The 14,159-nt window shown below is 43.2% G+C and overlaps 1 protein-coding gene across 4 annotated transcripts in view; it reads left to right on the forward strand.

The window, feature by feature from the left end:
• Positions 1–13,432, forward strand: part of GPSM2 (G protein signaling modulator 2) — a 70,630-nt gene extending 57,198 nt beyond the window's left edge. For all 4 annotated transcript variants that reach the window (XM_040359849.1, XM_040359852.1, XM_040359850.1 and 1 more), the window contains 5 exons: positions 2,623–2,693; positions 4,579–4,758; positions 8,502–8,664; positions 10,224–10,441; positions 12,446–13,432. In XM_040359849.1, the coding sequence (XP_040215783.1) occupies positions 2,623–2,693; positions 4,579–4,758; positions 8,502–8,664; positions 10,224–10,441; positions 12,446–12,613 (800 nt within the window). In that variant the 3' untranslated portion in view covers positions 12,614–13,432. The remainder of the gene's footprint in view (positions 1–2,622; positions 2,694–4,578; positions 4,759–8,501; positions 8,665–10,223; positions 10,442–12,445) is intronic.
• The last annotated feature ends 727 nt before the right edge of the window (positions 13,433–14,159 follow it).

Consider the following 14,159-nt stretch of genomic DNA (forward strand, 5'->3'; position numbering starts at 1 on the left):
CGCTTTTTGCGATTCGGCACTGCATCGGTTTAACTGACAATTGCGCGGTCGTGCGACGTGGCTCCCAAACAAAATTTGGCATCCTTTTTTCCCCACAAATAGAGCTTTCTTTTGGTGGTATTTGATCACCTCCTGCGGTTTTTATTTTTTGCGCTATAAACAAAAATAGAGCGACAATTAAAAAAAAAAAAATGCAATATTTTTTACTTTTTGCTATAATAAATATCCCCAACTATCCCGTGACTGCAACATTATGGTGGGCACATCGGACACTTTCGACACATTTTTGGGACCATTGTCATTTTCACAATGAAAAGTGCTATAAAAATGCACTGATTTCTGTGAAAATGACCATGGCAGTGAAGGGGTTAACAAATAGGGGGCACTAAAGGGGTTAAGTGTGTCCTGTCCTGTGTTTCTTGCTGTAGGGGGCGTGGCTGGACGTGTGATGTCACTGATCGTCGTTCCCTATGACGGGAAACAGACGATCAGTTTCAAGCCACAGAGAAGAACGGGGAAGGTTTGTTTATACTCGCCTCTCCCCGTTCTTCAGCTCCTGTGACCCGATCACGGGACACCGGCGGCAATCGGGTCGCACGGTCACGGAGCTCAGGACTAGGTCGCGAGTGCACCGGCGTGCCCTTCTGCCGACGTATATCGGTGTGAAGGGGTCTTCAAGTGGTTAAGGGACACAGTTGGGTTACACTGCCGCCTATAGTAGCAGCATGTAAGCCTCTAGTTGTGTACATATTTAGAAGATTATAGGGGTACCATCATCCTAAATTGGATCAAAGCAAGGAGTAACTAGGGGTGACCCCACAAAATTCCCAGTAGAAAGAACCATGGACTATCTAGGTTGGGGTACTGGCAAATAGAAACGTTTTTAAGCTAGAACACCCAAACCATCCCCTACCCAACTTGCAATATTTTTTTTATTTTTTTTTGGCCTAAGAGGTTGGAGACATTTTTCTTTAGCTCTGCTGAAGCAAAATTGTGTGTGTGTGTTTTTTTTCTTTTCTTTTTTTCCCTCTTTTTCATTAGACTTTAATTGACTTTATCATTTATTTATTTTTTCTCTTTGGTGACCTAATCAAGATTATTACATCAGGGGTTAGGCTTGGGGTTAGGCTTGGGTGGCCAAAATTAATTGTCAGTTTAGGGTGAACTTTGCTTCATTAAACCTGTTTGCCATTTTACAGTTTTAAATATAGAAGTACTTCACAAGAGAAGGTACCATGTGGTGGATTTATTAGGTTAATAACTTTGAGAAAAATCCCCACCTACCTGAAGGTGCTTTGATAAATAGTAAGGATGCTTTGGTCATAAAGTCAGAGAATGTGTGCCTTTTTTTTAGTTAAGTTAAACCAGTTCAGAAAGACCTTTTTAAGCAGATATTTGCTAAAAAAAAAACTTTACCAGGCACCTTGATGAGATCCTAGGCATGCATTTTACTTTTAAACGTTAAATTTTTTTTTTTTTTTTTTTTTAACCACTTCCCGACCGCCTCATGTACATATACTTTGGCAGAATGGCACGGACAGGCACATCAACGTACCTGTACGTGCCTGCCTAGACGTGGGTCCGATAGGGACCCCCCCCCGGTACTTGCAGCGGTCGGGTTCCCTCGGGGAGCAATCCGGGACGACGGCGCGGCTATTCGTTTATAGCCGCTCCGTCGCGATCGCTCCCCGGAGCTGAAGAACGGGGAGAGACGTATGTAAACACGGCTTCCCCGTGCTTCACTGTGGCGTCTGCATCGATCGAGTGATCCCTTATATAAGGGAGACTCGATCGATGACGTCAGTCCTACAGCCACACCCCCCTAAAGTTGTAAACACACACAAAGTGAACACTAACTCCTACAGCGCCCCCTGTGGTTAACTCCCAAACTGCAACTGTCATTTTCACAATAAACAATGCAATTTAAATGCATTTTTTGCTGTGAAAATGACAATGGTCCCAAAAATGTGTCAAAATTGTCCGAAGTGTCCGTCATAATGTCGCAGTCACGAAAAAAATCGCTGATCGCCGCCATTAGTAGTAAAAAAAAAAAAAAAATTAATAAAAATGCAATAAAACTATCCCCTATTTGTAAACGCTATAAATTTTGCGCAAACCAACGGATAAACGCATATTGCGATTTTTTTTTTTTTTTACCAAAAATAGGTAAACGAATACGTATCGGCCTAAACTGAGGAAAAAAAAAATTTTTAGATATGTTTTTGGGGGATATTTATTATAGCAAAAAGTAAAAAATATTGATTTTTTTTTCAAAATTGTCGCTCTATTTTTGTTTATAGCGCAAAAAATAAAAACCGCAGAGGTGATCAAATACCACCAAAAGAAAGCTCTATTTGTGGGGGGAAAAAGGACGCCAAGTTTGTTCGGGAGCCACGTCGCACGACCGCGCAATTGTCTGTTAAAGCGACGCAGTGCCGAATTGTAAAAACCCCTTGGGTCATTTAGCTGCGTATTGGTCCGGTCCTTAAGTGGTTAAGGTTCATTGTACCTTTACAGGAAATTATCCACTTCTTTCTTTTAATTTTTTTGATTTTTTTTTTTTATCGTACCGAAACATTACTGATAGCATCATTATTGATCATTTTATGTTTGTTTTTAAAGGTGCACGGTCTCGGTTAAGCAGGCGTCACAGTATGGAAAATTTGGAACTTGTGAAGCTAACGCCAGATAAGGTAATAAAGCTAACGTTTTCTTTTTTTCTTGTGCTGCATCTGACATGCAGCTGTATTTTTGTAAAAAAAAAACATAGGCTTAACATGAAAACATAGGCCCGGATTCACAAAGCACTTACGCCGACGTATCTCAAGATACGCCGACGTAAGTACAAATGTGCACCGTCGTATCTATGCGCCGACCCACACACTAAGATACGCCTAAAAATAGGCTTCCTACGACCGACATAACTTGCCTATGCCGTCGTATCGTGGGCGCATATTTACGCTGGGCGCATTTGCCGCTCCCATTGATTTTCTATGCACATATGCAAATGAGAGAGATACGCCGATTCACGAATGTACTTGCGCCCGGCGCATAATATACGCGGTTTGCGTAAGTCGTACGTCCGGCGTAAAGTTATTCCCCATATATGAGGCGCAACCCATGCAAAGGTATGGACCAGGGAACACAGACGTCGTATTTTACGTTGTTTACGTAGTACGTGAATAGGGCTGGGCGTAGGTTACGCTCACGTCGTAGGCAGTGATCCGTCGTATCTTAGGGAGTAGTTCCGACATGATTGTGAGCATGCGCACTGGGATACGTCCACGGGACGGCGCATGCAGTACTTGGATGGCACTCGGCCCATCATTTGCATGGGGTCACGCCTCATTAGCATGGCTCACGCCCACTTCCACCTACGGCGGCTTACGCCGAGGGAACCCAGCGCAGTTTGGGAGGCAAGTGCTTTATGAATTTGGTGCTTGCCTCTCTGCGCAACGTCGGCGTAGCGTATATTGGATACGCTACGCCGGCATAAATATGCGCCAATGTATGTGAATCCGGGCCATAGATGTCTTTTTAACTAATATAGGTTTTTGTAGGTGTTGGCCCCATACTTTCATGCTTACATGATACCTTGGCAGTGTTAAGATATTAAAGTGGAAGTAAAGGTAAAACCTACTTATCTCTAAACGTACTGTCAGACGCGTTTTAAGCCTAACCTATCTATCCCTGTAAAGAAAAAATCGCTATACGAACCTGGTCCCAGGTCCCGCTCTGGTCCCAGGCTGAGCTGTCAGTGACGGGCGGCTTCAGTGTGTAGAGGTGTGCTGGAGAAGCAGCCATCAATGCAAGCCCCATAGTAAGTCTATGAGTGACGTCCCTTCCCGTTGCATAGTTGGGTTTAAAAGACACAATTTTATTTCAAACCAACAGAAAAAAAAATGGAATAAAACGATAGTGTAAGTCTACATATAAAAAAAGCCAACAGGCAAATTTGCCCACCATCCTGATAAAAAGAAAACAATACTAGGTAGAGTTTGGAAAAGCGTGGGAAGGGGGATTTTTGTGGTGCCACACACAGAAAACGAAAATATATATTCAATAAAAATGATTTTATTGTGCATGAACCTGCACAGATGTCTGTCAAATCTCCCCCGAAGTCGGACTGCATTGCCGGTTTGAAATGGTGTGAGTTCAGCCAAACTCGCACCATTTCTAACCCGCATCAGTGTGAACCTGGGCTAAAGCCTGATTGGTTTTATGAAGAGTTGCACCAGATTTTGCACTCTCCGTGATGGGCATGATGGGATTTGTAGTTTCAAAACCGCTGTAGTGCTGAGGTTGCCTACACCTGTGCTAAAGTAACCACAAAATTTAAACCAGCTTTAGGTGGATGCCAGCAGGTTCACTTACCTGCCAGTTTGTTAAAACATTCAGCCCCAAGTTTGTAACAGTGTCTTTGTCACATCAAGCAGTGTTACCACACAACCCCTGCTGGACTCTCCATAGAACCATAAGGAGAGGAGAGCCTAGCAAAAGAACTACCCATGAACAAAATGAAATGCATATTGATACACAAATAAAACATTTCTTCAAACTTTTTTTTTTTTTTTTTAGGTGCAGAACTGGAACACTGAAATACTTGCAAAACAGAAGTCTCTTTTGTCTAAGCCATCTGCTAAACTTATGTTTGTGAATAGACTGAAAGGCAAAAAGTATAAGAACAGTACTGCAAAAGTACTACAGGACACCAGCAATTCGTCTGATGCCAACAGAAAGATGGCAAACGCTCAGCGGGTTTGTATTGCACCCTGCACTTCTTCTTACAGCTTAATACTGAAAACATTTGTAAAAGCCAGTAGTATGTGTGCGCTTTTTATGTCAACCTTTTACTGGTTTCTGTTATAAATTGCATTCAATTAGAACTACTTTTAATGTAAAAAGGCATATTATGTGCTAGTAGTTGGTATTTTATGAGCAATTCGCTCTCAATGCCAAGGGCCAAGTACATAGGGCCATATTCTTGAAGAAAGTAGGCGGGCGGCGCGTAAGCCATTTACACTCCGCCGCCCCAACCTACAGGAGCAAGTGCTGTATTCCCCAAACACTTGCTCCGTAGTTTGGGGCGGCGGAGTGTAATTGGCCCGGCATATCCCTGCGTTTATCCGAGGGGGCGGCTTCTATTTAAATTAAGCGTGCCCCCGATTCTAACGAACTGCGCATGCGCGGGGCTTAAAATAGCCCAGTGCGCATGCTCCAGTTCTCGGTGTAAAACGTCAATGACGCCGACGTGTGCGTCATTGACGTAAAGTCGTATTCAAGAACGACTTAGTAAAACGACGTACACGACGGGAAAACACGACGCGGACCCGACGCCATACTTAACATGGCCTACGTGGGACTGGCGTAAGGTTACCTCTCATATAGCAGGGGTAACCTTACGCCTACGCAAACGACATAAGCGACGGTTACGCGACGCAAATTCGTTCGGGAATCGGCGTATCGGGCTCATTTGCATAAACAAATGAGACCTGAACGTAAACGCCACCTAGCGGCCGGCGGAGTAATTACATTTAAGATCCGACAGTGTAAGTGACTTACACATGTCGGATCTTCGGCGTATCTATGCGAAAATGATTCTAAGAATCACTCGCATAGATACACTGGCCAAAAAAGAGATACGATGGAGTATCCTGAGATACTCCATCGTAACTTTACTCAGAATATGGCCCATAATCTATAACTATATCTATATTTGCTATAACTGATCGAACAGTTGGAGGTAAACTTGCATAAGATCCGCTCTTGTGAGCGCTAACATAATGTGTGTAGATGGAGATTATATATATATATATATATATATATTACAGTATATCTCAAAGCTTTGCTAGACCTATAACCTTTACCCACTCTGTGAGAGGCTCTGTTTTTTGCAAGTGTCCTAAGGTGATGGATCTCTTCTCTCAGGGAAATGATTTCCTTCAATAGCTTTTTATTTATTCTTTAATCTGTCCAGCCCTCTTACACACTACAATAGAAGAAGAGGTTGCATTCTAATGTCGCAAAAGTCTGGCAGGTTTATTGATGGACACGATCATAGGCTTTTTTTTATCCCCATGTGCAAATATTTGGTGGATCATATGTGCAACTTGGGTGCTTCTTGTGCATGTGCCTTTTGTTTGCCCTTTTTCTATTAAATCATTGCATGTTCTGTGTACTGTGGGAGACCAGATATAGTGAATGCAGGGTCCTGGGTTTAGTAACACTTTAAGCTTCCCAAAATAACTTACAATGAAGAGCAATCTAAAAGTAAAAGCTTCTGTAAGAAATGTGGACTTGTAAGGGTCACCCGCTTCAAAGTCCTTGTTGCCAGCTGGATCAGTTAATTCACCTTAAAAGCTTACGCTCTAAAGGATAAGACACCTCCAGCACTTATTTACTTGCTCCACCAGAGCTATGGGTGTTTCCTAAGCATTCCAACATTAAGCGCCTGTTAAAGTCTCTGTGGATGAAGCTTTTGGAAGCAACGTTCTTCTTGACCCTTGTTATTGTTGAGCCTGTTGGCACAACTGTGTTTGCCTTGTTGCCCACCCTTCTGATTCTTTGCTTGGGGACGTCCCAGGGTCTGTGAATAACCAGCCTGTGCCCTATATTGTACGATTAATATACTGTAAATATTTGACTTTCCAATATTCAAAGAAGTTTCATATTGTGGGTTACAGTACACCACACAGCCCCCCCCCTCCCCTTCTATTGCTTGGTTATTTTGCATTGCAGACTACAAAACTCGCGGAGTGCAGTAAGGTAGATGGGGGGGGGGGGGGGAATACCCAGGGGGCATGTCCTCAAATGATTTGCCAGTGTCTAATGACCTGAAGTTACCAGCCTTTAAAATTTCCCATTTCATAACTGCATAAACAAGACCTGTGACTTCTGATTCTGTGGCAGGGACAGCACTCTCTTGTTTATGCTGTGCAAACCCCGAGTCTACTCGATGTGCATTATTGTTGTACAAGTTACTTATGGTATGCAGCTGCTTATATTGTCTTGTTTTGAATTTTTTAACTCATTCACCATTGTACCTTGATCTTGGGGTACATTATGTGGTAATTCTTTATTAGAAGTTCTATAGTGCCTGTGAAATGGCGTCAAACTTTGCTGCTAAAAAAACATTGGGGGAACTTTTCCATATTGCTGTTTTTCGGGGTGTGCAGCCTCTTCATTTCCAAATGTGATTTCTCTATTCCCTTTTTCCAACCTTTTTTTTTTTTTTTTTCTTCTTTAGTTCACGCTTCAAAAGCCCCCTATAGGTATCAGTTTGGTGTTACGGAGGAGGTCTTGTGTTGGCATTATTGCTCTCACTCCAATGTGCACGGTGATCTAATGCTCTCACCCGACAGGTTGGAATCTGCCTGTCGGTTTCACACACAATCCCGGTAGCTGCAGCCACTGGGATTGTGTGTGATTACCCATCCCCCCGCTGTTGGATCTGTATGACGTACGGACCTGGTGGCAAAGGGGTTAAGATGTGTTCATATCTGGCTATTTGGGCTAAGCGTGGATTCATAGGCTGAAGGATAATTCCCTTTTTCAAAGTCTTTTTTTGAATGAAGTACAAATGCAACATTTTAGATAATTCCAAGGATTGGCTGGCTTTCCTTTTCCCAATGCATATAGCTTAGTGTGTAATTCCCAGCCAGCAATACAAACCTGACCGGATTCTAATCCTTTCCTATTCTATTTTAAACTAAAAACACTTTTGGGTAACCCCTATGGCTACCTTGACATGTAGTAGTGTCACCTAAATGGCAACAATTGGCCATGTGTATAAAGACTGGGAAGAAAGTTCCCCTCAGACGTAGAGAGCTTATTCAGAAGACCCCTATACTTCAGAATGTTTCCTTTTTATTTCTGTATGCGCAAATCCATGGCCTATAGATGAAAAAAGCTTCTCTGATCCAGAAGGGTGTTCAGTCTTCCCTTTTTGGTTTTGTGCTGCTTTGTAAATTTAACTATTTAAAGCGGTTGTATACCCGCTGTCATATTTTTTTGTTATTTTTTAAACCTGAAAAGCAAAAGCCATAATCAGCTAGTATGCACTGCATACTAGCTGATTATTAAATACTTACCTTGGAGCGAGGTGAGAGGAACTTGCCTGGTCCACGCCAAGGGAGATGTCATCTTTCCTTGGCATGTCATCCGGGTATCGCCGCTCCAGCTATGCGATTGGCTGGAGCAGCGATGTCGTCACTCCCGCGCATGCGCGCGGGAGACTTTTCTCCGGCGGCTGCCGACCCTTTTGCCGAGGATCATTGCGGGGGGGGGGAAATCTCCTAAACCTGTTTCCTACAGGTAAGCCTTATTATAGGCTTACCTGTAGGTTAAAGTGGTGGTACAGAGTATACTACCACTTTAAGCTCTCACTTTGAACTGAGGTTGCCATAGGGTTGCGCTTCTCTTTTGGTTATGCACAGTAATTTTGACCATTGAACTGGTTTTTAAATCCTATTCATTTTTTTTTTTTCTCTCTGTGTCTTTAGAAAACAGCGGTTGCAGACAGCATAGGAGATGAAGGCTTTTTTGATCTATTGAGTCGGTTTCAAAGCAACAGGATGGATGACCAGCGGTGCAGCTTACAGGGCAAAAACATATTGAGTGTTCCTGCAGCCACATGTTCCACCCCTCCAAAATCCATGAGAAAATGTATGTCACACATTTGTTATTCATGAATGGGAAAACATGTCTATAAAAATGTATGACTTTTGCTGGAAAAGCCAGATGTACTGCATTTCTGCTTTTGTGTGGTGCAGGCATATTCTTAAAGCTGAATGCCAGGCAAGCAGCTGTATACAATAGTAAAATGCATATATGAGCGGTTTCACCTACCTAAAGGATTTGTATTTCTGTCCATCTAGTCTTGTGATTTACACTGCTCTGCCACACAGCCCAGTCCTGTCTTGGAGGGCATATATTTGTTGTAATTTTAATTTCACTTATAGGTCTTCTCCCCACCCTGTGATTGGAAAGGTGAAAAAACATTTACCTTTACAACCCCTTTAACCACTTAAGCCCGGACCATTATGCAGCTAAAGGACCTTGCCCCTTTTTGCGATTCAGCACTGCGTCTCTTTAACTGACAATTGCGCGGTCATGCGACTTGGCTCCCAAACAAAATTGGCGTCCTTCTTTTCCCACATATAGAGCTTTCTTTTGGTGGTATTTGATCAACACTGCGGTTTTTATTTTTTGGGCTATAAACAAAAATAGAGCGACAATTTTGGAAAAAAATATCAATTTTTTACTTTCTCCTATAATAAATATCCCCCAAAAATATATAAAAAAAACCTCAAATTTTCCCCCCTCAGTTTAGGCTGATACGTACTCTTCTACATATTTTTGGTAAAAAAAAAAACGCAATAAGCATTTGATTGGTTTGCGTGAAAGTTATAGCGTTTACAAAATAGGGGATAGTTTTATGGCATTATGGCGGACACATCGGACACTTTTTTACACTATTTTGGGACCATTGTAATTTTTACACCGAACAGTGCTATAAAAATGCACTGATTACTGTAAAAATTACACTGGCAGTGAAGGGGTCAACCTGTAGGGGTCGCTAAATAGATTTTAAGCTCTCAAATTAATACCTGTCAGTTCCTAATATAATTTAGTATGATATACTGTATGGTGTGTATAGAGTTCCACGTTTAACTTTTTATATACTTCTTTTTTTTTTGCCCAAACAAGCTTTTTCTAATTTTTGCAACAACTGTGCGCTGTACTATATTGTAGTAGCAACAGCTACAGACAATGAGGCGCTGTGTTCTGCAGCAGTACAGGCAACTTTTCCATCTGCCGCAGGAACTAAATTAAGTTGGGCTGGTTGCTTCTCTGGCATTCAGGAGAAGACTTTTCTTTTCATCAATGAATCCGATTGGCTCAAGATGGAGAGGTAGCGAATGATTTTGTGCTTTTAATTTCGGCCAATCGGAGGAAGCCATATATTCTTTTATAAAAATACGAGGCTTCTGAATGACGGAGAAGCATTCAGGCCTAATTGATTTTGCTCCAGCAGCAGACTGCAAGTTGCCTCTCACTGTGTATAGCTGATGCTACTACAATATATTACAGTACACACAGCAGCTGCAGCTTGACACAAACCATATCAAATCCAAATAACCCAATAGTACGAAATGCTAGAGTACTGTTGGTATGACTGATGTTTTCTGAATTTTAACGGATTATGTGTTTTCACTCCTTAGCTCTCTCTGCATCGGTTGTTTCTCCTCGCACTGATGAGTTCTTGGATCTCCTCGCCAGTTCTCAGAGCCGTCGGCTGGATGATCAGAGAGCCAGTTTTAGCAATCTGCCTGGTTTGCGGATCAACCAGAAACATAGTCATTCTGTTCTGAGTCACCTGATGGCCAGTGAAAACCGGGAGCCGGATGAAGATTTCTTTGACATGCTGGTAAAATGTCAGGTGAGGAGACTATAAATATGTGGAGGGGAGAAAGACGTGTGTGTCACAAGACTGGTGGTGATCTTTGGATGTTGATGTCTTTCTGGAAGCAGAAGCTGATTACGTCAGATGTTGTTGCTTCTATTCAAACTGTTGCAAATGATAATCTCTGACAGTGTGACGCTTTGGTATGCTGTCAAATTGTGTTTCTGCAGATCACAGCTTTAAGCGCCCTGTTTATAGGTGTAAAAGATGTATTCAAAGCTGAACTTCAGGGCCAGTTCACTCCAGTATTGCACAGGAACACGGCACACATTCCTATGTGATTCCTGTGCGGTGCAATTTTGCAACCAATCCATTTGAATGGGCTGAAATTGCACCGGAACGCATTCTCTTGTTTTAACTGTAGTACCATGCAATTTGGTGACCGCAAATTCTCTGCATTTAGGGTGCTGTTAACATTACATTGGCCTCAGCAGCAGGTTGCAAAGGCAGTGCATTTTAAGCACTGTGTGTGAAAGGCGTGCACAACATGCTTTTCCACTACTGTACTCTGGTGTGAACCAATCCTCCAGTCTTTCATAGTTGTAAAGACTTTTCTCTCCTATATCTAAAGCTATTGTAAAGTGTCTCCCCTCCCCTATAAAATAAACAAGTTATGCTTGCCTGTTACTCTGTAGTGGATTTGCACAGAGCAGCCTAGATCCTCCTCTTCTCTGGTCCCTCTTCGGTACTCCTGGCCCCTCCCTCCCTGTTGAGGTCCCCCACAGCAAGTAGCTTGCTATGGGAGCACCTGAGCCGAGCTGCAGCTCAGTGTGTCCATTCAGACACAGAGCTGCGGTTCAGCGGGAGCCAATGGTGCCACTGCTGTGTCTGAGCCAATCTGGAGGGAGAGTCCCGGGCGGCCGAGACACTCGTTAACATCGCTGGACAGAGATGGGGCTCCGGTAAGTATTAGGGGGGCTGCTGCACACAGAAGGCTTTTTATCCTAATGCATAGAATTCATTAAGATAAAGAACCTTCTGACTTTACAACCACTTTAAATAGCTTTCTCCGATTTCACAGCACTGTGAACTGTGTAAAAGTATTCATTTTAAAACTGCAGCAAGTTGGATAAAGACCACCTTATTGTATGCTTAGAGGACCTGACAGCATCATCTAACTCTTTCCTCTCCAGTCTTGGTGTCCCTGGCCCACCCCTGTTTATGCTATGGATTTTAATTGAGTAGGATAAAGCCAAATTCTTGTGTGTTTTTTTTATTTTTATGTAGCCACATCAGAAAACCAATTTCTGTTTTTTATAGGGAATCCAAAATAATATTCTAGAACAGTGGTTCTCAACGTTCTAGTGGCGTGACCCCTTGATAACATTTCCCATGTTGTGGGGACCCCTAACAGTAAAATAATTTTTATAGAATGGGTTCCAAGACGTAATTTGCGCCCCTAACCCGCAGATATTTAGCGCTCCCTGAGTCCTTTTAATAGCAACTCTAATCACAGGTAGTGTCACTCACTGTGCCTATGGCTTCACTGTGTTTCCGACTTTGTGGTGTCTCATAGCAGTGACACCTATACCGAAATCGGGAGATAGGGTCACCTCCAGCCCCTCCCACTTCACTTTCCTCACCAGTCAGCTGACCTCTAGTCTCTGCCCCCCAGCCATGCCATGAACTGAATGGCGCCTCCGAAGAGGCGGCTGCGGGTTCCAGGAACAGCCCAGCTGGGTGGCCACAGGCTCCAGGGATAGCAAAAAGGCTGGGAGAGTGATGGAGTCTTCAGGAACAGACCAGGATTCGGTGACCCCTGGCAAATCCTCATTCGACCCCCAGGTTGAGAACCACTGTTCTAGAAGCTTCTGTCTTCAAAGCACACATCATTTTTAGGGTTTCAGTAAGACCCATAACCCCCCCCCCCTTCTGGAAATACGTATGCATTTTAATGAAAAATAAATGTGGTAAATACACCTGACTAATTGTTTGTTTTATACTGGGCTGATTCAGTGACCATTTTTATTGCTGTTTCAGGGTTCCCGATTGGATGATCAGCGTTGCGCCCCTCCTCCTCCACCAAAGAAAGGTCCAACCGTCCCAGATGAAGACTTCTTCAGTCTTATTCAACGTGCACAAGCCAAGCGTATGGATGAGCAGAGAGTGACACTGTCATCTTACCCTAAAAGACCTAATTCGAGTTAGGGGATGCTGCCATATGTGATCTTTTACATTCTCCTTTTCTGGACTAACAGATTAGCAGCCATATTGTGGTAACAGAGCTAAAAAGACGGGTTTTTCTTTCATAGTACTGTAATTTCTACCTGGTTTCTGTAAAGCAAGGCTACTTACATAGTTTTACTCCATTCCTGTGTGACAGGCACTTCCTGTATTATGATTGGTGCAGACCATTATTTATAATTTTATAATTAGAATGCATACGGCACTGCCATTTTATATGTTTGCCCTGTTTTGGGGGAAATGCACCTTTAGATCGTCAGTAGAAACGTGGCATTGATTGGTTTTTGGTTAGGGAGGCTTCCATTAATGGATACCATGAATAGTGTGGTGATTCACTACTGGGTTTGTTTTGTTTGTTTTTTTCACTTAAACAGCAAGTAGACCCTGATGGGTTTTACTTCCTCTTTATTTCCCTGCAAAGGTAAAGCATAATGGGTTACTATTCATCGATTAGTCGCCCATTATGTGTCGCTTACCTGAAAACGAAGCCTGCGATGTCCCCACTGGCGGAAGTGTCCATCTTCAGCCCTCTTCTTTCCCGGGCCACAAACTCCGGCTCTGTCACGCAACTCTGGACAGTCACGTCACTCCCGTGGTTGCGTATGGGAGCCGCCAGTCACAGCATGACCCCTTTAGAAACGGCAAGATCGTGCCCTTTCTAAAGTGCGCATGCGCTAAAGACATCGGCATAAGCACACCGGCATAAGCACCTACAGTTAAGCCTTAATATAGGCTTGCCCAGTGCCGATCCTGACCTCCCTGGGGCCCTAAGCAAAATGACATGGCACATTAAAAATGAGGAGGGGTGGGGGGCGCTGACGACAGTGACACGTCACATTAAAGAAAGTTGAGAAGCGGGGGGAGGGGGTGTTCTGCTGTCATAAATGACTCAGCCAGCGAGTTTAGAAGCGGGATGAGGGGGCAAAAATTACTTCTCACCAGGCGGGGTCTCTAGTAATTTGGGGGGCCCTTTGCAGCTTTGTGGGGCCCTAAGCGGCTTGCATAGTGAGCCTATAGGGAGGATCGGCCCTGGGCTTGCCTGTAGGTAAACGTGGTCGTATAGAGTTTACAACCACTTTAACAAACTGACATTTGTTTCTACAAATCTGATATTGATGGCGATGGAGTGAAAAAATCATTAACCTTACCCACACATTGGCTGTTTGAAGGAAACGCATGTGTATAGTCCTAGGTCAAAATATATCATTTCCTTAGGTACTCAGACTCGTGGGATTAAAACAACTGTAGTTTTAATTTAAATTTTAATTGTTTAGTTCCCCACATTTTAAACGCTGCCGGCTTGGTCTTATACTTACTTTCTGCTCTGATCCAATGATCTTTACTGTGCAGCCCTACTGCAAACCACACAGCATTTCATCTGAAAATGTGCACTCCATCTTGCACATGCATGCCGCGGCTCTATTCTTTCCTGTGGAAAAGGCATATTTTAAACTTGAGGCCGCCATGGGTACAGCTTTTTCCATTGGAATAAATAGGACTGCGGCACATG

Source organism: Rana temporaria, chromosome 7 (genome assembly GCF_905171775.1).
Source record: "Rana temporaria chromosome 7, aRanTem1.1, whole genome shotgun sequence".
NCBI lineage: Eukaryota > Metazoa > Chordata > Amphibia > Anura > Ranidae > Rana > Rana temporaria.